Source organism: Pleuronectes platessa, chromosome 4, assembly GCF_947347685.1.
Source record: "Pleuronectes platessa chromosome 4, fPlePla1.1, whole genome shotgun sequence".
Lineage (NCBI taxonomy): Eukaryota > Metazoa > Chordata > Actinopteri > Pleuronectiformes > Pleuronectidae > Pleuronectes > Pleuronectes platessa.
The window spans coordinates 22,101,068-22,126,678 of NC_070629.1; the positions used below are offsets into that span (position 1 = coordinate 22,101,068).

At 40.4% G+C, this 25,611-nt stretch overlaps 1 protein-coding gene across 2 annotated transcripts in view; it reads right to left on the bottom strand.

Annotated features, from left to right (window-relative positions):
- The window catches only part of oxct1a (3-oxoacid CoA transferase 1a), a 37,409-nt gene that overhangs the window by 816 nt on the left and 10,982 nt on the right, over window positions 1–25,611 (bottom strand). For both annotated transcript variants that reach the window (XM_053419924.1, XM_053419923.1), the window contains exons 8-16: window positions 18,879–18,986; window positions 18,440–18,554; window positions 17,766–17,860; window positions 17,246–17,294; window positions 16,930–17,002; window positions 15,844–15,919; window positions 8,109–8,198; window positions 7,174–7,254; window positions 91–192 (exon numbers count right to left, since the gene is read on the bottom strand). In XM_053419924.1, the coding sequence (XP_053275899.1) occupies window positions 91–192; window positions 7,174–7,254; window positions 8,109–8,198; window positions 15,844–15,919; window positions 16,930–17,002; window positions 17,246–17,294; window positions 17,766–17,860; window positions 18,440–18,554; window positions 18,879–18,986 (789 nt within the window). The remainder of the gene's footprint in view (window positions 1–90; window positions 193–7,173; window positions 7,255–8,108; window positions 8,199–15,843; window positions 15,920–16,929; window positions 17,003–17,245; window positions 17,295–17,765; window positions 17,861–18,439; window positions 18,555–18,878; window positions 18,987–25,611) is intronic.

The window sequence follows — 25,611 nt, forward strand, 5'->3', positions numbered from 1 at the left end:
GGAGAGAAGAAATGCATCCTGGTTAGTAACCTCAAAGTTAAAGTCACTGAAATATGATCCTGGTACAAAAATAACAGTTGAGTTACGCACCTCAAACTCTGTGCCAGTGCATGCCTTGATATCCTCTGGAGTGAGCCCCTCCCATACTTCTATTAGAGTCAGGCCTTTAGTCTGATCCACATCAAACACAGCCTGGTAGAAAGAGAGAGGGCAGAAAGAGACGGAGGGAGGGAATAGATAAAAAGGATGAGAGCGGGGATGACAAGACACAAACACAAAATAGTGGGAGGGATTATTTCCTTAATATATGGCTTTAAATCCTATGATGTGTGTGTGTGTGGTCGGCAGCGTCACAGACGAGGATGTGGGAGCCTCGGTTATCAAAGTGAGCTAAAAGAGAAGAACAGCCTCAGGGAGTGGTCGGAGACCAGGAGTTGGAAGTAGCCTGCTATGAACCTCTTTTTTATGAAGGTTACTGGAGGGAATTAACCTTTATACAAATATTAGATTAACGGATGTAGAGGAGGTTTTTCTTTGTGCCATTGGATAACATGAATTAGGCTCACAGGGTCAAAACAGGTAACTCAAAGACGCAGGACCCATGCTATGGCTGTCTGGAGCTACAATAGAAGAGTGTCATCTATCAATAATTCTACAAGGTTAAGATAACTGAGTTTCTGTGGTTACTTGGGCAATCTTTTTACATTACACTTCTCTACAACCTGGGATTCGTGCATGATAATTGTTGTTCTACATAAAAATATGTGCAAGCACGAAATGTGAAAATTGGACTCCCACCTTACAGATGAGATTACACACGGTTTATGCACAAAACCCCTGAGGCCAAGGTGATTCATAAATGAGGCCCCTGGAGCCTTTAACATGTCTGATTGTGACATACTATGGTACAGAGAGTACAACAACCTCTTGAAAAGTTACACAAAGATAAGGTCTCTTTTCTGAAACGTAGAAATAAAAGATCAATCTGATGCACTAGGGCTTTTTCAGCAGCTTCAGACAACTGAGCTAAAACCATGTTGCATTCCGAGCCATATCTATGGCTACAACAGGGCAGTGATGAACACGATCAGCCACAACATTCAAATCTGTAAAAAGTTTTCTTACTTGGTTGATTTTACTGGAAAAGATGGTCAACTTAAACACAACTTCTACGTTTTTGTTCGTGCCTCTTAAACTTATTTTAGAAACAGTCTTTTAGAAAACAATTCTAGAAAGGATACTTTATTGAAAGCAATTATTTCAAGACTGCTGCATCTATACACAGGTCTGACGTAACAAATAGGTAAGTGTAGCCAAGTGTGTCCATTTTTACATATTAACCCTTTAGACTGAATCTGCAGCAGTGCCATTACCCACATGTATGCACACACAATGCCAAAAAATAGGTTTTAAAGACAGACGAGGGGGTGTGAGCCGAGCTGGGTCCTGTGGCTCTTCTCAGCAGGGGCTGACAGGCCAGGCCAGCATCACATCCCGGCCAAGCCTGTCAGGACTCTCAGCTCATTAGGACCTCACACACAGTGACAGGGCAGGAGGCGGCTATCTCACCCCAATATAGCAAGGCAGATGGAATGTCACAAGGCACAAGGGTCTATGGATAACGCAGACAAGAGTCTCTAAATGTGACGTGCATCACGAAGGATAAAAGGGAAAATCTAATGATTTGCCAAAACGGGCCAGCGGTGTTGAATATAGGTGCAGCGACAGTGTACAGATACGGCAGCTGCTGTGTTAATGTCAATGTCTCTGTGTGATCTAAGTGGTAACATTTTAAAGCAACTAACTATCAACTTAGCTAGTTTCTTATGCCAACACTTAAGCCATCTGTTTGCAAAGCAGCCTTTTTATTGTGAAACTGCTGAGTCAATTTCTCTCATAAATAGTTAAGTCACCACCATTATCCAGATTCACATGAGGTTCGTCATTACGAAGCTGCCAGTGTTGTCCATATGTGGTTTGGTGAGTAGTGGGTTGAATTTCATGTAACAACAATACACCGACAACATTAAGCCGACTTATCACTCTAGTCTAGACCATCGAAATAGAAATGAACATTTTACTCTCCAACAAATAGACGTATCCGATACAATTTCAATCAATTACGGCATATGAAAAGAGAAATTTCACAAGTGCTGTCACTGGAATTGCCTTCGTTACAGAAAATGCCACAGGTAACGGTTTTCTGGGCCCATTATGATGACTGAATTATTCAGAGGTCTTTCTACTCATCTGTGAATGACATTGGCAATTACTTTTTTTTCTTTTCGTATATTTAAAAGAGGAAATAATTATCGAAATAACTTTCGAGGAGAAAAATACTAGGTGGTGTGTAGACTTTTGTCAGGGCAGCAACTTAAGGACCAGGAGGCAGAGAAGTGAGGCTATTTTCTAATTGTGGTAACATAAAGCGCACAAACACGCATGTTTTTGTCCCCTTGAGGACAGCAAGAGAAATACCACATCCTGTGGGTGAATGGGTGATGGTAAGAGAGGCGAATGGGTGATGTTATAAAATGCTCCTGCTCTATAGAGAAGCAAGGAAAACACCCCCTGAGGCAACAGGTTCCCCACGACCCTGAGTCTCAATTCATTGCACCACGATTTAAGACACTTGGAATGGCCATCCCTCCAGGCCATGGCGAGTATAGGAGGTTGTTCTGTTTGTGAGAATATATTGTATATCTAAGCATCTTCGTGTGCATCTCTGTGGATGGAAAAAACATTTGCTTTCAGCTCTCATTTGGCAAACACAGAGATTCTAGTGGAAAAAGATAGCAACTCACAGAGAATATAAACATTAACAGGCTAAAAATAAGTCTGCTATATTTAATCAATTGGAATATAAGTTGCTGAATAAAAATGTGACTTGATTCCAGTTATTACACTTGACAACACATTCAGATATTGTGCCCTAATTGGTTTTGTGTCCAGTGTGGGAAAACAAAGTTGTCCTACCCGCTGGAGTCCTCATCTTCTGTTATTGTCTTAACACCTCGTCCTGTGAGATCATAAACAGTTGTATGTACTACAACTGTATTAGTACAATCCCTTCTGTGGGAGCAGTACAGTTTCAGCATGGGGCCTTACAGACTTCTAAATGGAAACTTTTATTGATCAGTGATTACTGACAATCACAGACGACAGGTTTTCTCTTCATTGTTGTCATGAGGATGTTGATGCAGAGCAGATTGTGGTTTTATCGCTAGTTAAATTATGCCTCAAGGAAGCCAATATCCTGTCATAGGCACATTCTATTACATTGGAAAATTAAACTGGAAACAGAAAATTATTACTCCTTTTGTGTTGAGTTTGAAAGCAATTTTCAAGCCCTCTAGTTAAAGTGTCAGCATACCTTTTAATGTCAAGAACAAAAGTGTACACGATAATTTGTGAAGCAAGTTATACACAAGAGTAAAATCAACCCCATTCGCATGTAAATACCCAAACTTGGATGTGGTTTCTGCGGCATATGCTTGCTTATTGTGCACACTGCATAAAGGGCTCCACACACAAAACCAACAATGGAAACAACAGTGGCCGTCCCTGTGGATGATGACAATGAACCATTTTTGATTATAGTGAAATCTCGGATCAATGCTGTGCTGGGTAAACAATACCCATTATTATTCGGCATGTAAAGTTTATTGATGAAATAAATTTCAATAACTCAGAAGAGGACTACGATGAAAATGAGGTGACATTTTGTGCCTGCGCCACTGTCAGATATGTTTTTGTTGTCTGTTACATCTATCCCTGTCGACTATGAATAAAAGGTGCGAACGACGGAAGCTAATTAAGTGTATTTAATTCTTATTTGAGTCTTAGCTACAAATACGCAATACATCTTTTGGCTGCCCTATTGTATCCTAGTTTGTGGCATGGCAAACTTCATTTAGATTCAGGTACAGCCTGGAAGAGACAGTCAGTGAAGGAGGGCTGAGGACATTTTATGCAGCTGAGCAAATAGAGAATGGATTTTCTGAAGCTGTTTACATGTCCGGTGTGACCTCACTGATTTGGTGTCAAACTACCCAGACTTATTATATCGCAGCATTTTCTGTTCTCTTAATGTTTACTGCAAATGTTTCAAAGAAATATTTGCTATTTGCTTATGAATCAGAATGAATGGAGACCGTTTTGTTTTCCTGACGCTTGATTCCTATTTTGTCTTAGACTTCTTACCGTGTCTGCGTAGGTTGTCTCTGGGTACTCCTGCTTCCTCCCACATTCGAAAGACATGCAGCTTAGGTTAATTAAGCTCTGAATTGCCCAAAGGTGTAAATTTGAGTGTGGGTTGTTTTTCTCTATATGTCAGCCCTGTGATGGAGTGGAAACATTTCCAGGATGAATCCCACATCTCGCCCTAATGTCAGCTGGAATTGGCTCTGGCCCCTGCGCAACCCTCATAGGACAAGCGGTTTAGATAAAGGATAAAGCCAAATATGCAATAATTGTTTTGTCAGTGATCAAGTTTTCCATTTTGGGGTTATAATCCGGTGGCGGAGCTATAATTTCTCTAAACCGAGGGCCATAAATTGGCCACGATTTAGACATAGGGGACAATTATATGTTCAACTTCCAAGCATTATTGCTGATTCAGTGAAGTGCACATTCAAGTCATTCCTTGTTTACTGGTAGCTCTATAGGTTTGATCAAAGCCACACATAATTGTTCCCTTTTAAAGCATATGCTTCAAAAAAGTTTAACTAATTCAAAAATCTTAACAAATTGTCATATTTATGGTTTAATATTACATTTACATATTTATTGTTAGTCTCCCCACCCCCCCAGCCCACCACTGAAAGGTGAAGTACATATCAGGGGCTAACTGGCTTTCAGCTGTCCCCCCTTGGCCTCGCCAATGGATACGCCCCTGTCATAAGCATAATCTGACCCTCAAGCGAATCCCTATTTTATACAAGTGCTGTTTGACAACAGAAACATAAAATCGTTAACATCTTTATTGTGCAGTTGAGTATATTGGTTCTCAGGACAAACACTCACTGCTATAGCTGGAGGTGGCAGACAGTTGGTTTCTTAACATTGCGGCCGAGTCAAAGTCCTGCGCACAATATCTGGAAGGCTGACAGGCTGACAGGCTGCCATTCAGGCTCAGTTACACCTGTCTAGACTACAAAGAGAGACCAACGCTGTCAATGGAAGAGTTTTCACAAGGTCTTCATTTAGGGGTACTTTTGAATGTATTCACAGCACAACAGAGAGGGTAACAAAAGAATGAAGTAGAAGGGATGTGATGGTCAGCAGTGAAGCGAGAAGGATGAGGAAATAAGAGGAAAATATGCATCGATACAGATGGCAGGTACTGAGGAAGGAGGGCATAATATAGAATTCAAGCTCATTAAAAAGTCTTGGGATTTAATAAGAAAATAGTATTAATGAATAGAAGGGGAGGGGAAGCAGCAGGAGATGAAATGAGAAGGTGGGGGAGAGGAGGAGGAGGAGTTGGTGCCAGTGTTCGAGGGGTATTAGAAAGAGCTTTAACCTTTATAAATGTTGACAGAAATCTGCTTGCTGAGAAATGTTGTGCAATCACAACATAAGCCGGCCGAGCAGAAAAGAACAGACGGGGGCGGTGGCGGGGTGGACACGCTGTCTTACTCTGCCCCTGACAGGTCATGTTTTCAATGAGCGAGTTCCAAAGGCAATAACCATCAGAGTAGCAGGAAACTGACCAGAGTACATAGGGAGATAAAGACTATATCTCCACTGAGATCTGCTAGCAACCAGATTCTGGCTTTGGACTTTTTTTTATTTTTCTTTCTCAGCTGTACCCACAACCTTTTATTTCCGAATCAGAGCTTCATTTTTCTATTTCCTCCACCTGCTCTCTACCTTCCATCTTCACTTAAAAAGAAACCTCCTTTTCCCCTTAAACAGAAAATGTGACCCTAAGACTATCTCCAGCCCTTTTTTGAAAGGATAAGTTCTACCTGTAAATGGAACATTAGTAATTCCAGTTAAATGGAGTTTGAGTGACAATCTCGGATGAATGTGAATGATTCGTGCTCCACGCACACCCACATCAAGTCTAGTCAATTTTATTCATAAGGCCAGAAATCAATAATCCACATAAAATCACTGAGTGTTTGCCTCTGCAAACACCACAGCTGAAGTGCTTCTGGCCAGAAATCTCTGTCTGTCACGTGATTCATTCAATATTAATAAACTTTGAACAAACACGTGACCAGTGCTCTGAAGAAGCAGCGGCTGTGACTAATCAACATAAGCAAGGTTGTCAATCACAACTAATGTGCGTTCACGACAACAGCGGGTTGTGACAACAGCAAGACAACTGATTCTGCAGTTCGGAGTTCAACGTCGCAGTTAAACTTCACTTAAATTTGAATGACCAAGTGAACAGCTCTTTGTGCAGCAGCGTTCTGAGGACCCTATCTACTGGCCACAGCTGCAGGTCACTTTGACAGCTTTCCACACAAGCATGTTTAGAGCGGGCACTGCACTAATCATAGCAACAACCACAATAATAATAATCAGAATCAGAATTTACATTACATTTACATTTACGGGGAAACCAACCCCAACCATGGAAATCAATAACCATCCTTCGACAGAAATCAACTGATTGAATTAGTTTTGATTTGATAAATGCAATTTCTATCTATCAGTGTCACTCTGTTACAACATACAAAACCATCAGTGGCTTGTGTGTGTGTGTGTGTGTGTGTGTGTGTGTGTGTGTCTGGCGTGCGTGCATGCATGTGAGGCAGATGTAATTGAAAGATAAAGAAGCAATGTGTGTGACTTGTGTTTCACCAGGCTCACTGACTCTGTGTGCCTGTGCTTGTTGCTTTAATATTCCGGGAACTGACTGACGGTGATATAATGGGACTGCAAACTGCCAACGTGTTAACTGTTTGTCTTCAGTAAACCCACTGACTGCAAGGTGGGACATTTTATTACTTTGCAAGGTGAACGGTGACAAAAAACATTTAGAAGTGAATAAAATAAGAGTCAGAGGCCAGAGCTTACTTGAGTAAGCAGTCCAAATTCATGACTAATGGCTCAGCCATCCATTCATGCATGTATCCATCCATCCACTTGTATTTAGATTTAGGATGGTGAAGACAATGTTTGCATTAATGAAATACATATAAAATGATCAGAACGCACCTTCTCTGTGATGATACGATCCACACACTGTTTCCCTGTCAACGGCAAGCTACATGCTTCCAATATCTTGTGTTTTCCTCCCTGAAAGAAAAGAGCAGCAGGTTACCAGAAAAACTAAAGTAGAGGTAATTTAGTCAGTTCAGCTCGTCAGACACAAAAGACCAGTGTGTTCATACTTTCAGCGATGCAGCATAAACCTTAAAGTACCCAGGGATGCAGATGGTTATGTACTTTGAGGCTAACCCCGAGGGGGAAATACACCATATATTCCATTTAAGTGTATATCTCAGTTTCCTCAGCCAGTCAGGAAAGAAAGCACACATCCAAATGCCTCAAACGCTGCCTGAAAAACACACATCATACATCAACCACCACCCCCACCTTCTCCATCATGAATGAACACAAGCTTCAGGGGAGGAAATTTATGCTCACCTGCTGCACCATCTGGACTATAAATGGGTGCCAGACAGGCTCGCATTAGCAGAAGACTGCACGCTTCTGTGAATAGTGAATGTTACGTTGCCCTTACATCATATCAGACTGGACTTTCTATAAGTAAACCAATTCAGCTGGATTGCCCCACAGCCTTTGTCAGAAGCCCTGCAGTACAAGCATAACTAATACGCTGCTTCTGAAACCCAGAGTCAAATTGTAGACTTGAATTAGCCAATGGAAAAATAAAGACATGGTTTGTGTTCTGAATCTCATCAGGATGAGCCAACGCTCTCTGGTGAAGAGGCATTAAGAAATCCATTAACAGAATTATCTTTAATCAGTCATAACACTCAGTCATTATGGTGAAATTGATACAGAGTATGCTGGTGAAGGTTTTAACACAGGAAAAGGAAATTGACAATTTGATTGCTTGTTTCTGAGTGTTTTTTTGTGAACGCTCCCAAACACACACGAACGCACAGACACACATACACACAAACCTTAGCTGAATGCTCCATGGTAACCACCACCTTGGTTCCGGCACTAGCCACCAAATCCATGGCTCCTCCCATTCCCTTCACCATCTTACCCTAAGACGGAAAGAAAGAAATACATTGAAGTTTCAGTCATAAGATTAATTTATGGGTGGACAATGAAATAAAATCCCAAACTACCAAAGAGTACAGGTTCTAAAATTACTATGACGTCCACTGTAGCCTACAACAAAACCATAAAATATAAAAGTTTCTGTGTCTTCAGTGCAAGAATACGTTGTAATGCTTAGTGCAGAGTAAGAGTCTAATTTTATCCATGCGCTAAAATAATAAGACCCAGCAGTAAATGTCACACAGTGAGATAAAGGAAAGGAGCAGAAGATTAAAATTAATCTCCAGTATGAGAAACTGTGGTGAGGTAAAACCAGATTGTCAAATTTAAGTGGACAAAATATACTTTACCTCTTTCCGTGCCAAAAATCCATAGTATTTTGAGAGTGTTTTGTAATGCTCCCATCAGTTATTATAATGCATCACCTTTCAAATGAATTGATAACTTGAGGCAGTGTCTGAGCCAAATTCACTTTAAGAAACAAAAAGGTGCAATGAAAAATTAAGTACACAGGTTGGAAATGATTCCAGGTTATCAAAACACTGCATATTTAGAAGTAAGGATGACAGCGAATAGACCAAGTTTTCATTGTAATAAGCCACAACACAACTTTTAATAGGGACAATTTCTCTGGTAAAAATTAGCCCCAATGAAAACAGCAGTTGGTACTGAGCACCAGGGAATTATACAGAATAGCTGTTTAATCTGGCAACACACGCTGCATGTCATTTTTCTTTGCAAACTAAATTATATTTATTGCCTCTGTATGGGGTCGCTGGCAGAAATGTCAAAGAAGAATATCTCTAAAACCTGAGAGAATTGAGACAAAGCTACATGAGACCATAGATACGGATATGTTTTTTGTAATTAGTTGAGTTGAAATATGATCAAAATACATGGTGATTGTTACAAATTGAAGTGTGGTATTCTGAGTGTGTGCTTAGTGGTCAAAGGCATTCAAAGACACACAGCATCATTGCAGTATTTACTATTCTGAGGCATGAGTAGCATTGTAAGAATGATCAGGGCGGTTTGATGGGGGTCGCCTGTGAAGCCATTTCTTTTAAATAAAATAAGTGTGAACCTGTAGATAACAATCCAAATCACAGCTAGCAGAGACCACTGAAGGCATGTGTTAAAACAGAATAAAAATGATATTCCTTCAAAAGATCGCCGTCTCTGCAATACATAAATATCCAGATACCATTGTATCCTATCAAAATGCAAGCAGAGCAGGCAACAAAAGATTTGCAATGAAGGAAACCTCAGGAAGCATATTTGAGCTAATTGAATTAAACAGTCAAAATAGGGGCTTTAAAACATGTATAAATTCTTCCATGTTAAACCCCATCTCCCCGTTAAAATTTGTATTTGTAAGTGTGAATAAAATAAAACAAATTATTTATTGTACAAAAAAGAAAAAAGAAGTTTAGAAAAATCTGACTTAATGTTAAAAGCAAGCAATCGGAAAGATCATCGCTGCCACAGAACTGCCAGCTGAGCCGGGAGAAAAACTGTCTTCCCGTCCCTCATTGATCCCAGTAAGGAGGTTTCCAAATAAGGTTGACATGCAGATATGGCCACAGGGTGACGGCTGAGTAACTGAATTAAAATCCCATTTGCTCATCAATCATGTGAGGAGCCTGCTTTGCATTCCGCTCCCTACCAGAGGATATATATGCCAAGTGTGGTGCATCATAAGGATACCGTCTGCCTCCGGGGGTGGCCAGCTGGGTGGAGGAGATATCAACAGAGAGTGGAAAAAGGGCTGGGAGAGGGGAGGTGGGGTTGAGGAAGTAGGGAAAAGCAAAGACCTTGGATATAAGAGAGGCTGTGTTTAATGTCATAGACTTGGCTGCATTATCTTATAGAACACCAGTTTACAACTATAAAAGCTCACTTAACATCCTAAACTAGAAGGGCACTCAGTAGTCTACCGAGGCCCAGATTGGCTTCTTTCTCCACCTATATCAAATATCTCCACCAAGTTTCGTCTAAATCCGTCTAGTAGTTTTTGTGTAATCTTGTTTACAATCAAACCAGCCAAGAAACAAATGGACAGGGGTGAAAACGTAACCTCTTTGGCGGAGGTAATTAAACCATGAAAATCGTTGTTATTAAAACACTACACACTTTGACTTTTAACCTTCATGCACAATGTCTCTACCCTTTTCTTCCCTTCAGGGTTTTCCTACACAATGATACTCTAAAAGGGGAACCGTGTCCCTTTTCATATAATCAATGTTAATGCACTTTCAAAAGGGCTAGGTGGTGAGTACAGGCCCTGGGGGGACAACACTGGTAGTGGCAGATCTGGATTTACAGCTGCGCCAGAGCCAGACATCTGCTAATGTACTACACCTACCGGAGAGGCTGTTGTTAATCAAATCTGTTAAACATCCATGTGAAACTACTGGTCTGGTTATGATCAATAAAATGGGTCAATATGATAATAAAGATTTGAAGGAAATCACAAAATGTTTCACCTGTTTCACCTCCGAGGGGGGAATTATTCTAGTGGAACCAGCCTTTACTATATCAAAAAATGTATTGGTTGTACGTTTCTATGTAATGATGCATTTACACAGACTGTGTTGCATTGCAGAGACAGCTGCCAGCAACACAGGGTATGACTATATGCTCACAGTGAAAGGTCTCTGTAATGTACACGACCTTGCTAGAAAGAAAAGACTAAAATAATATTACTCTGGAGACTTCCAGGCAGGATTGGGCTCTAGGATGGGATTAGCTAATAACCTAATTGATCCGGCTCAATTATGTGATTTAGTTTAATCCAATCGTGCCCTTTTGGCTGGTTTTGCATTCCAGGCGTCTTCCTGATCACCTGCAACCATGGCAGCCAAATATTGTTGGTTTTTGCTTTTTAATACTGGAGGCATCCTGTTTATAGAATTATTTTTGGACAAATCGACAGTTTCATGGCTTCATTGAATATGAAGGCTGTCATAGTCTGATTGTTCTACCAGTGGAACCTACACAGAAGAACTCAAAAGGAACAAATATATTGTCAGAACAATTTCCACAAAAATAAATATCCTCTGCCCAAGTCTCCAGTGGTGTGTAATTTACTCATTTCATTAATTCAGCTCTGATGATATTAACCTTGCTGGTCCCACAGGTATTGAATTTCCTTCCCACTGTGATTGTGTCCATTTTACCACTGTAATCTTAGCATTGTATGGGAACTATGAAACCTGGAAGTACGTATCTACCCACAGAAAGTACTATATGAGATATCGCTCCTATAAAATATTCAAACGTACAATAATTACCTCTTGCCGCAAGTTGCCTTTCAATTGAAACTATAACAAAACACCTAGTTTGATGATGTCATGAAGCACTGAGGATCATGGGAGTTGTTGTCTTCATCATGATTGCTGATGAGAATCTAACTGATGCCACTCAGGCACAAATCCTGTATACGGATGAGGTCATGTATTTAAGTTTTAAGTGCACAAACCGCAATAAATAATCTTGATGTATTACAAGTGGAAAAAACTGGGGTTTTCTTTCGCCATACGTTCTTTGATCCAGAAGTCATGGCAGAGATGGGCAAAGCCACTGGTAAAGCAGGTATAATGTAATCGAAGGCAACCAAAATTAAAGTTCCTGTTCCAATGAATAAAAATGGAGATTTGATGATGTAAATACACAAGTGGAAAAAAATGTTTTAACATGGATCATATTCGTACAGAATGGTAAGGAAGAACTGTTGTATTTGTTGCATTACATATTACATTCCGATTAGTATGAGAAGGCATTTCAATGTTAATTTTGTAGTTATTTATTTCGCTGCTTCACAGTAGAGCCAGTAATGAGAAAATTGTCTTACATCCATTTCACTTTTTTTACTGGCTTTGAAATTAATCTTTGCTAGGGGGGGGATATACAGTAGCCTACACATATGCTAATTAAATAGGCATTAGAGAAGATGTAGGTCAGGGAACAACCATTCAGAATTTAATGGCTTTAAAAGTGAGAGATAATGGGACTGCAGGAGGCAGTACTGGTTGTGCAGAGCACAGATAACATGTGACTTCTTAAATCGAAGCTCTGCTGTGATCGCACCCATCATAACGTACAGGAGCGGAGACAATGATATAGAGACAGTCCCACTCAAACAACAAGTTTTACTCAGAGAACCACCACTGGCACACAACAAAGACTCTTCCTGTGGTTTATTATTCTGTACTTACAAAACTACTGCTCATTATATGTGCAGGACAATGGGCTGAGAGGGGTAGCAATTCAAAGACAGGCAGGGGTGTTTTCAAAGCAACCTCTGCATACAAGTGTGTATGTCCTCGATAAGGAACGCTAAGAAAAAAAAAAAGGTCCAGTCAAAGTGATTGATTCAGAAGCTCATCTTTTCCATGACATACAGTGAAATAAGGGATCCTAAATATGCTGCTGTGGCAATAAGCTTAGAGAGTTTTGTGCATAATTTTTTTTGTGTTGCCATGGCAACAGAATACCAGTCCCTCATTTGTTGTGCAAGTGTTCACTTTCCAGTCAGAGGCAGGAACACCACAGAAAATGACCCCCTTCACAATCTCAGAGTTCCCACTTACCAGCTGGCTTCCTCTGTCTCTCTCTCTCTCTCTCCCCCTCAAATTCTCTGACAATCTCCGCTGTCTGACACAAATGGCTCTTTTTTAATTACATAGCGACGGACTGCCACAATCCTTCGTTACCCAGACAACTAATGACGAGAATCAAGAGGATGAGACAGGACTGACAGGGACACAATGGACAACTGCGTTGAAAGTACTTGTAAAACACAGTTGTGTACTGTACTATGCAGTGTAATCTAATCAGTAATCACAAACATGGTTTTCCTTTCCCAACTGTCAACGGTGACACTTTAAATGTGCACAGCGGAAGCTGCTATATGCAATATGGTACAATAATGATTAAAGGTTAATCGCTCACACCGTCAATGCAGCTCACACACATTTGCATATACTGTATGCAAATGCACAGACAGAGTGAGAGGTGTGTGTTACTACATGTAGCCATATGTAACTGATGAGAAGCTGTCAACCATGTCCAGGTAAATCTGGAGAAAATAAAACCACAATGTTCTGAAGCAACTCCTTTATTAAAGCTGCCATCAGACCTTATCAAGAGCACTTGAGCTAGAAACTGTATTTTAATTGTCAGTTGCTGTTGAGCTATTGCAGCCCTTAAGCTGCCTCCACAGGTTTGAAATATACTTCTGATGTAGCACTTGCTCTGTTTTTAAGTTATGGCTGAAGTGTCTCTCCCTGGAAATTCAGAAAATGCCTTTACATGCAGTGTTAGGCCTGAAACACACGCACGCACCCCTACCCTTCTGTCATACTAATTAGCTTGCTCAAGTTATAGAGGTTTTCTAGCTATGAGCGTCAACTCCAGTAGCAGAAGAATGTTGTTTGAACTATAAGGCTCTAGCCTCTGGAGTCTCCTTACGGCCAAGACCATGGTCGTCCTGAGCTGTTGAACCACTGGCAGCCAGGACTGAAGCAACCATGTTTGAGGACATGGAGGCATAGGAGAGGATGTGGGACATCTCTGAGTAGCAGATAATGAGGTGGTCTCAGGGTTTAGTTTCAGCAATGATTTGAAAACAGATTCTGACTCACAAGAATTCTATGTGAAATGCACAGCTGTATTTGAGTTGACCACATACATATTTATTGCGTTGGTCAACTCCAATATACCTGCGCTTACATTATCTCTTTCACTTGCTTCTCTCAGAGGTTGAGGAAATCCAAGTTGGCAAAAGTCAAATATGATTCTCATTTTGAAAGCAGCGTGTGGCAGGCTGTTGGAAATCCATAAGGAGTAACATGTGACATCTCCAGTGAACTATACTGGGAGCAGCTAAATGATTAAATAGCACATACAATCCAAAATGCCCCCAAACCATTACCCCTTTCACCCCATCTATTCTTTTTCCCCCTGATGTTTCAGGCTGAGTCGTGATGTAAAAGCATTTCAAGGCCTTTAACTGGAAAATGTTCATCAGCATTCTGCGTATTAAAAGTGTTCAAAATCAACATAATCACGCTGAGAGGACTGCATTCTGGACTCCTACGTAAAACATTTCCAATTTCACGCTGTGCACCCATCTTTAGATGGAGAATAATTTTCATTATCACAGAAGGTGGGAAGAGTAATTCTCTTCATCCATCCTTTCAAAAGAGGGGATAATGAAGAATGAAGCATAGGTGAAGACAGAGCTGTGTGCGCCTGTGTTGCCGCATTATTCTGCTGCTCAAACTATCCAACAGTAGAATGGCCAAACAAGATAAATGCCCCTGCCTTTGAACAGCAGCAGCCCAGTGGGCCTTCGATATCTGCGGAACATGCTTAATCAAGCAATGGGCTATTACAGATTATCAAGGATTAACGAGTGCAACTGGAAATGTAGAGAGAAAACAAATTAAGCGAACACGTCAGCATCAGTGCTGTCTTCATCTAAATCTGCCATTTATATATATATATATATATATATATATATATATATATATATATATATATATATATATATATATATATATATATATATACATTATGTTTGATTATTCATGTTCTGAAGGTCTTCATATGTAAACATCTTCCGCACACTGTGGCTGAGTTCACTCGGCTCAAACTGCCTTGCATGTGGACTTCAGTCGAATGGAAAGAAGCTATGAGCAGGAGGGGGCTCGCTGCCTTTCAATGGGTTCTTGACCTTAGCAATCACTGAGGATGACTGTGGCCACTGTGGTCCCAAGACCAATTGACCCAATGAAACATCTAGCAATAATGTGGGCCATCCATTATGGATATTGCACTCACATACACCACCCTACCCATTAGTCCCCAGTCAACAAGCATATAATTGTGCTCTTGAATAATAACAACCAAGGCCGCACTTGTAAGAATCGGTTTCTACCGAGACATTTCCTCCTCTGAGAAATGCTGAAGGCCACCATGCATTCAATAATGAAAGTAATAATCTCATATTTTAAATTGTAAAGACTACACTGTTAAAAGTGATGATATAATTGCAGCCATTATTTTACTTTTGAACTTGAAATGTTGACCATGTTATGTAAAAAAAAATGTTAAGATGAAGTAATTAGGATTTAGTCATTACAATACAATTCCAGGTATTCAGAGTAAAGCTGAAGCAACTAAACAATTAATCTAGCAACTAACGATTTTGGATTAACGGTGGGATTAAACTAGCTATTTGAAGCTGTCCTTTTCAGCTGTGGCAAACTGTGATAAACTGTTGACTCCAAAGTCTCATGTTAAGTGCTTAACAATTGAAAGTCTAACGCAGAATGCTTAAACTGATTTTGAAACCTAAAGAATATCAAGCATTAGACATGACTGGAACAGTTTTTGTTTTGTTTTTACAAATCTATGTCCATAAAGGACGCAACATGTGTAGCAGTGAAATATAATCAGAATCCAACACAATGTGAACACCTTTCTGCCGCTAAGTGCAAAGATGACTTTTACAAGTTGCAAAAAGCCGCACATGGAGTGCGATGTTGCGTTGACTCCCAGCAGAGGGAGCAGAGAGCATGAATCTGGGCGACAGTATTGCATCAAAAAGCTAAGAAAACTGACCGGGATCATCCAGTTGGCCAGGTCTCCATGTTTTGACACCTGCATGGCTCCCAGCATAGTCAGGTTGATGTGTCCCCTGAAGAGAAAGACATGATGGAAGAAGACAGCTGTCAGCTTCAGAATCAGCTCATCTTACGGACTCTCAAGTCCCATCATCAAAATAAAAGTAAAACTACATTGAAAATAGAATGATTTTACTGCCATTGTACAAAAAGCAGTACAACCAAATAGCTAATTCTGAAAAACAGTGCAATGGTGAAAAAAACTACAGCTTTGTTTCTGTAATAAAATTTGTATTTTGTGTATCTACCCTCTGGTATACATGGTATGCATGTACATCATCAAGACTATTGTAGCTGCACCGTTTAATGCTTGTTACATATAGATATACTTTATTACCGGAATAAATTTGTTTTTGTGAGCATTTTTCCTACAATAAGTCGGGGCAATCCAGCAGACACACAAAACCAACAGACTGGATATTAACAAACACCCTCAGAGTGGGAAATGATGATAGCTTTGTGACTACAAAGTCCGGAAATTTTTTTCGTCTAACTATGAATGCCTGAACCTTAGTCGAAGTCTTAACTTTCCCAAAGTAGCGATTACCGGTAGGAAGCGCAAATATTGTCGCCATGGTGACAAAAGCAACACTATTGTTGAGCAGTATTGGATTTCCTCTGGGCGGACAACAGAACTGCGGCTGCACGCAGTGCGGGTGGGCAATCTCAGACAGTTGGCAAATCAATAACAACCTTAGGAATATTGACCAGACAGCCGTCTAGTCGTACCGGTGAAAGTGGCAATTTAATAATTTTCTGTGTCGCAATTGAATGGGCCATGTCCTGTGGTCAAATCCTGTTTACCAGTAACAGCTGCCTTATGAGGAGAGTGACGCACTATTGAATAAAGGGGGAACAAACCTGCTAAGAAAATACATTGTTTTAATAGTTTTGTTTGTTTGTATACGACCTGCACCAAGACACACAAAGTATTATTGTCTTAATGTAAATCCATGTAAATGTCAGTCATATCAAACTTTTAGTCAGCAAATATTTTTTCAGAGCTTTAGTTTTGTGGACTTACCCTCGGATCATGGCAAATGACTCATCACTGGAGAAATAGGCAGCTCCAGGGAGCACGGTGACAGTCTCCTTTCCTACAGAGCACACAGATGACATATTTGAGAAACTGAAATTTAAGGTTCATTAATCACAGCAGTACACAAAAACTCAGTTTACACAACCAAAGAGGGTCAATAAGAAAAGATCATTATATTGTCCTCTATGTGAGTGTCTATTCATCCATCAATAATTTAGTTTGACCAATGTTTCTATAGCTTTTGATTTCCTATGTATAGATGCATTAATCATTGGGAGGTAGTGAGTACAATGACCCTCACCAGCGTTAATCAGATCTGGATCCACTGCATCCTCCGTGGGGTACGGCCCCTAAACAAGAGAGAGAAATGAAGATCGACGTGAATTTGCACAGCGGCGAGCTGCCACACATTCACTCACACGTCACTCAGCCTGACCTGCCATGATCTTTCAAGGGAGAGACAGACACAATCACATTTCTCTGATTAGATGAGACATTGATTTTCTCTGTGTTCAAGAATAGGGAGCAATCCTTTCGGAGAGGAGAGGAGAGGAGATGAAAGGAGAGGGTAGTAACAAACGTGGACAAATTACACATTAGCTTAGGTGTTTCCACTGTCAACACATCTTATTGGAAAGTCTTTCCATAGCAGCAGCAGCAGCCTTTGTAAAAGCTTAGCCGGCAAATAATGATTGTTAGAAAGAAAAATAGTCGGTTACATAACAAACGTTCAGGCAATATGCTGCTTGTTAGCTAATTGAGTTCGGATACACTGAAATCACTGAGAGACGTGGGGGAAGAAAACTCTGTTTGTGCCTTACCAGTCCCAAAATCCCATTTTCACTTTGAAGGTGCACAGTGATGTCTGGTTTTATAAAGTTGCTGGCCAACATGGGGATACCAATACCAAGGTTAGCTGATTAGCTCTTTGTTAAAGACGGTAACTATTCCATTTGTAATTATACAGTGAAAATCATAACTGACAGCCCTCTCTCTGACCACCTCGCAGCCATTACCACAGTGACTGTGAAGTGCTAATCAAAACACAACAACCCAAAAAAACTGTAAATAAGAAAACACAATGGCAAATAAGACAATGTGTCCATCCATTTCAAAATGGATTTGAATATCTCAAATATTTCCAAGAAACTAAAATGAGAATGATTTGTCCACAAATGACTAAGTGGTTAATCAAAGATCAGCCACTTAAAATCTGTGTCTGCTTTAATAATGAAGGGCAAAAGCTCTCACAATAACATCTTAATGTGAAATGGAAAATAAGCTATCTACATAACTATAATACATAATAGCTGATGCAATCAACTGGTTCAAAGGCAACAATTACTCATTATGCTGTAAAAGAAAAAGGAAGCTAAGCACATGTTTCTCAAATCTGTGGCTATAGACCAGCACCTGCTTTGGTTTAACTATAGGTTATTAAATAAAGGGCAGCATATAGCGCACAAACTTAGAACTTCTTCTTTTCAAAGGATACCATACATCCCATCCTCAAACTCCAGAGCAGCTCGGCGAATGATCCTCTCCCGAACAATATCCGAGGCCTTCTTGGGTTTGGGCTTCTCATCTTGACCTTTCTTTACTGTGCGTTTCTGGAGTCATGCAAAAAAAATGATGGGGAAAATAAAGGAGAGACAGTATTTCCGTTAGAGTACAAAGACAGATATGAATAAAAGTGAATGTGTGCGTTATCAAACACTGCTGCAATCACTTAGTCCTTAGTTTGACTCTGCTTATAATTATTATAGGATTAATCATACAACTTCTGCAATTCTACTTATTAGTTAATGGAACATGACTTTCAAAGCTATAGCAACATAATTCAGAAAATATAAAAAGAATGCATACAACAAGCTGTTTCAAGGCTTTTATGTAAAGCTCTGAAAAGCTTTATATTTCATTTATTTTCTTTTCACCTCGATCCTCTTCTCGAAGCTGGCTCCCAGGACAACCCTGTGCACGTAGATGCTGGGTATGTGGATGTCCTCTTCAGCAAATGTCCCAACATCCACCACCTCCTCCACCTACACAGATAGACAAGAGTTATTGAACACTGCGCTTTCTCCTATAAAATGTCTCACGACCCCTGAGATTTTAGTTCAGATACCACAACTGTGCAGTGATGTGATTATGCGACCAGGAAATAAACCTGTGCCTACACAGCAAGTATGATTTCACAGGTTTAAAAAAAAAAAAACTGCGACAGTTTTTTCCCAGGGAAGAAAAGGGTAAATATTTGTGAAAGAAAGGTGTTGCATTTATTCATTTTAGCAACTCCACTTAGTCCAGTGAAAGCCGCCTGTTTACCCAAAGCCAGCTTGGATGACTGAGCACGGAAGAGGATCATCTGACACTCCAAACCCAGGGGACGTAGCTTGATCCTTGGATTAAAGGCAATTGAGAGAAGAGGAGTGTGGAGGAGATTGTTTTGGTGTTGGCAGGACTTTGGAAAGACCAAACACAGAGGTCAGAACAATCTCTTACTCTCCCATGTCGAAAAAACCCATTCAGCTACCTATTTTTATTTATAGCTCTTTTCCACAAGCTCTGCCTCGGGACTTTCTTGTAGGTTTGCGAAGCTTATTCTGATGGAGCTGCTATAACACTGGTCACTTAATGTTACCTAAATATACCCTCATGACACTTTAACTATCCTCACATTAAGATGACAGAATAATAATAAAAAAAGGTGTAAATATTCTATATATTCCTGACACAAAAAATGTGTCACATTTGTGGAGAGAGAGTGGGTCAGCAGAAGGAGAGTGCATGTACATGCTTTCTGTCTGACTCACAAGACTCAGGTGGAAATGGATATTGATTTAAGCAGATATGGGTCAACATGACTAGATAGAAAGCGCGCCATGATCACACCTGCTGCCTCCTCCATAGGTAACACTACAAACTGAGCCTACAGCCTCCACTATACCTACACGCAGGTGTTCAGAGGAGTCGTGCAGCATGTGTGGGCTCTACTCAGTCTTGTGTAGAGCCTGAACTTCATGTGTCGGGCTCATATTGACACTAGACGGTATAACCAAGCACCGGGGTCCCTGAGATTTTGAGTCAACTTGACAATGGTATGAACAGCGAGCAGATGGAACTGGTTTTCAATTGTCAAACCGAGCTGAGTCGAAGATGGATGCAATTTCCTTCAAGGGGGCGAAAAAGCACTTGAAATGACAGAAAATTTAAAAGAAAGACAAGAGAGCGCCCAGGCACCAGGGTTATCATCACATCTCCTGCAGCCAAAAGGGAACTTAACCATGACAACATAATGCTCGAACTCCCTCATGCTTCTCTGTGCACTCCCGTGTGGCAGTAACCTACTTATTCCATTTACATGACTGGGGCAAGCAGCCGTTCAGAGCAAATTGAATTGAATCTCTCCTTATCGCCACTTCCTCCCTCAGCACTCAGCACTGACTGAGAAGAGTCAATGGCTGAGAGTGGATCCCATCTTAGTGTTGTCATGGATACGCAGGTTTTGGTCTGTGGCGAGCAAGGGGCCACTCAGGACTGCAAAGTGATTTCAGACTTTCTCTCCTCTGGATCCCTTGGTTAGGTTATGGTGAATCTTTGATGCTCCGCAGTTAAAACGAGGCCACGGAGGATGAGATTGGTGGCAGAGGAGAACTGATACAGTAGTCCCACACATCCACCCACGTCTTTCTCTGGGGGCTTAATCTGTCTTTTGTGAGAATGATGATTTCCATAGACATCTTCATCAAGCAAGGCTGCCCTCATCGCATTATAAAACAGTGATAAAAAAGGAAGGACTGGGGGCAAAGGGAAGCTCTACGAATATTTGGTGGCATGAATTTCCAAGACTTCAGATGAATCAATGTAAGAAGCAGCAGTATCGAGTATGAAGTACTTCTGTCACTTCGATCAACAGGTGTCAAATAAACGGCCCCCGCAAAACCAACAACAAAAGAAATCGCACCTCAGATGTGTTCCTCCATTTGTTTGTCTCTCACACATGCAAACCAACATGTATTCAGCTCAGTTTTAAATTAGCCTTCCAATGCCAAATCACAGCACAATATGAAGCTCATACAATTTAAATGTTCTGTAGACATAAAAAAAAAAAAAGCCCCCCTGTTCCTTTCATGTAGGTGATGTGTCCGGGCTGCACCGGTGCTCAGATGTAGTTCAGACAGGGGGTTCAACGGACCAGGAAGGATCAAGCATTCAAAATAAATAAATAAAAAACACACAAGCCTTAGACAGAATACACAAATGAGCAGGTGTGTGGAGCAAGCGAACAAGTGCACATATAAACACACACACAAACACATTGATATTCCCATATCGGAGGAAAAATATTCACATCAATGAGAACAGAGCGAGGCATGAAGTGAGCTTGCAGGAGGACAGAGGGTATCAAAGTGCCCGGTGGGGACACAACAAGCGATTTATTCCCCCCCGAGTGTGTGCTTTTTTAGGCTGTGAGCTTTGTCAAATCGTGTTAATCTCAAACTGATACACAATGCTACCAAATTCCTAGAATAAAACCACCAACAGAAGTGTTGGTTACAGCGTATGAGGGACTTCATATTGCTGGATTTAATGCAATTTTCAGCAATGTGTGTTGAACTAAAATACAAGTCTGTTACATTTACAGTCTGAGCAGATTATTGTAATACATGGAACTAAATCTGAGGGGGAAAAAACAATAAATAAGGATAGTGAATAGTTCATTTTTGTGTTTTATTAGTACGTGCCTGCACAAACATGCAAAGACTGACATGACGATCAATAAATGAAATGTACCAGTTTGTTTTCAGAGAGGGATTTAGATGCACGAACAATCGTTCAGTGAAAGTGTGTCAGTGCCCTCTGGGTACAGGTATTCATTTGAGCCGATTGCACTGCTATTGACCATCTGGGTTAGATTTCCAATCACCAAATGAGCAAACAGCAGCAAGTGTTTGTGTCACCGAATTACAGTATGATTCTGTCTGTTCCAACCAAACGTTAGTAAGCAGCTTCTAGAGGCGATAGTGTTCATTACAGCCCTGGTTACAAAAGCATTCAACTTTTAAAGTGCTGAGCGCACAACTGTGAAATTTGTCCACAGGGTGGTGCCTATGCAGAATGAGTCTTTTGAAGTTATGCCAAACTACAAAAAAGGAGATAATTGTTCCTCTGATAATCATTGAGACGCATGGCAAATTGAATAAAAATGAGGTCATTCATCATCAGTGTCTTGTGCAGAGACTAAATCAAAATCCAGTGGGAAGGATTTCTCCTGTTAGGACGATGGTGCAAAACACAAAGAGATTTTTCATGTTGTGTAAAAAAAATTGCAAATCATTAGGAAAATGTGGCAAAACAAATGTACTATATAGTAGAAGTAGCTGGTAGGCATTAACCCTCAGATACTAAATTCTTTTTTTTTTGCATCATAATGCTAAGCAAGCTCACATTGCCACCCATATGCTCGGCCAACAAGTAGTGGGGCAAAAACTTTTCTCTAATGGAGATAAACATTCATGGAGCTTTATTTAAAAGACCAAAATAACCTTAATATAATTGAATCAGCGAGTGTGCATTTCCAAATGTTGGTATTCAGTTTTAAACCAGATTAATATCATAAATTGATTAATTGGGATAGAACAGACACACATCAGTAGGTAATGCGTGGGTGGAGGTACCTGATATCTTAATCCATCTTGTCCAACCGGTTTTGTTTGGGTGTGTGCGTGTTTGTGTGCATACCGAAATGCGACAGCCAGGAGAAAGAGGTGGTGTGGCCACAGGCGACAGAGCATGAGGATGACAGCAACACCACACTCTCATTACCCTGTGTATTTATAGCCTCTCCATCTTCCTCCCAGTGTGTGTGTGTGTGTGTGGGCACTTGGCCACGCTCTGCTGCCACTTTCGGGGCTCAGCTCCACGGCTTTATCCTCTAACCCAGAATACTGACAACATGAGCAATCTGTTTCCTCTCAGTGGAAGCTTGCCTAGCCTATGACAGCCTTTATGGTATCCAGAAAATGGGAGACAGCAAACCTGTGCAAACCCTGTCAACATTTCAGGAAGTAAAAATACATATTTTTCAAAATTGCACATACTGCTTACTAAAAGATTTAGAAAGGAGCTCAAATTGGGATATTTACATTTCAAAGAACACATAAGCCTCTGTGCAATGTGCTTCAGATGATAGGCAGTCGTCAGGCAACTTTGAACTTACATTCAAATTGTGGAGGAAGTATTTGGATCCTTAATACAGTAATGTAAAATAACTAAATTATTAGTAAAGTACATAAGTGTTAAAGTGGAAAAAAGTACAGATTTGTTGTATCTGACTGATACTATGTTTTACTGTATATGACTATATAAGCTCATTGACAAGCTACTGAAGCAGCAGGGGGTAACCAACATTTTACTGTCATAGTTACTGCAGGCAGAACTAGTGTGAACTACCCCAAATGCAGGAAAGAAGAAAAAGCTTCATATTTCCCCCCCGTTTTTAATCTTAGACACAATCGAGACACTGGGTCATTTTAAAAGTATGTTGTGTTTTGACAGCTTATTATGTTATCTATTGTATTACTTTTTCCCCATAAATTCAGTAACTAAATCAATGGTAATACAGCATTAGCCTTTGAAATCTATTGGAGTGTGAGCATTAAGGAGCATAAAATGGAAATACTGACTGGAAAGGGAATATGTACTTGGTTACCTTTAACATGCAAATGTGCCACTTCAAATACTTGCTTCATCATCTGCTTTTGTGTCTCTCTCTCGGACCTAGAGTGAACTGACGAATAAAGCTGAGCACAAGTGTCATCAGCTTTCATAGCAGACATATAGAAGTCAATGTCAACATGGCACATCGAGTACACAGAGCCTATTCCAACCTGTTTACCTACTAGACAAGTCAATGTCAGCCCTAGTGATGTAATATTCCATTTCAGATTGGACAGAACCAAAATAGAAATTTCCATTTGGGCCACTCTTTAGCAACATACAAGCAAATACTGCTGTCAGTATTTCCAGCACTGAATGATAATTTAATTATTCTGATTTTAGAAATTAAGAAAAATCTCAGCTTATGGAAATGTAACTACAATTCCACAATGCAATGCCATCAGTGATATTGTGAAGTATTTGCATCCCATACAGGCATACCAATGACCTGAGGGTACACTTTTAGTGAGAAGATAAAAGACAGGCTGCTGAACCCATCTGTCTTTCGGTATTAGAGCAATTTGTAGTGGTTGTAGTAGCAAAGCCAGTACTGCAATTAACAAAATTTGGTCAGAACTTCATCTCTAAGTCTAAACGTGGCATTATACTGGGGACTTGGATGATCCACATATTGAGGGTGCAATGCCACTGTATCGATGCCGTTTCGAGTGTCATTACTTCGTTAAACAATTTAAACAATCCTATTCAGTAAAAGCTACCAATCACTTTTGCAATACTGTGGAAATTGAGTCACCATAATGATGCCTTTACCCACAACATGCTTTCCTACACATTGTACAAAATACAGACGGAAATTAGACATACATTGCACATCTTATTCACACAAGAAGATAGTTCATGAACCTCTTTAGGCAGGAAATGATGGGGAAATGAGTGGATTTCTAATTGTTCTCTAACAGCAGCTGGAGTAATGGAGGGTACAAGTCAAGAAAACTCAACAGGGCGTAGTAAGAGCTGTAAACAAGCACGGAAAATGATGGCTGTAATAAATAACTGAACAAAGACAGCGTTGTGTATCATAGAAATTACTAAATGTATCATGCAAACAGATCTCATTAGAGTAAAGACTTTAAGAGAGACAAATCTGTCCCTTTTTATGGGTTTCCATCTTATGCCTAAAGCCTACTCTGTTTAAGCCCTTGTGTTTCAACACAGTGTACAGTGGATGCTGAAAGCCCCGAGGACAGAGGACATATTCAATTAGATGTCCAGCCTGGTTAAAAGAACAAACGCACAAATATATTAATTCACTTCATGCATGACTGGTTGTGCAAACCCCAACACCCACTCCACTGCATTGCCAGAGTAATATAATAGAGTTGAGTCATTTACTGCGACTGACGGTTGAACAACAGCAGACACCTATGCTTTTATTCAGTCTCGGGTGAATTGTATCCCAAAATGCACCGGGACCTATCACAGTATCTGCGATAAGGGAATAACTGGACCAGCTGGATACCGTGGAACATTCAACAATTGAATAGCCCGGCTTGGTTGCCTAGCAACCGGGGCAGGAGCTGGTGATGATCAGGTAAGTATTTTTTTTGTCATCTCGTTTTCCGGAAGCATCCCTGCCTCTTTAAAGTTTAAATTCGGTGATTCACATGTCAGGATTGCAGAAGACATTACAATGATTCTGCACTGGTCATTGACCCGAGAGAATAAAGCAGTAGTAATGGTTAGAGTGGTCTGTTCTGGTAAGGTCTCACCTCGATGGAATGTTTAGTCGAATAACAGAAAATGAATCAATTTATCTTGAACATGGGAGACAAGAAGTCCCTTGATAGAAAGGGAGTCGACTGGCAACAATCGCAGTGTTACTGAATAACTACTGGGAGATGATTTGATTTTGCTTCCCAGAATTGCCATTTATGTCTTACAGGAGCAGAGCCACCTGGTTATCTATCAATACGTCTCGGAGCCCCT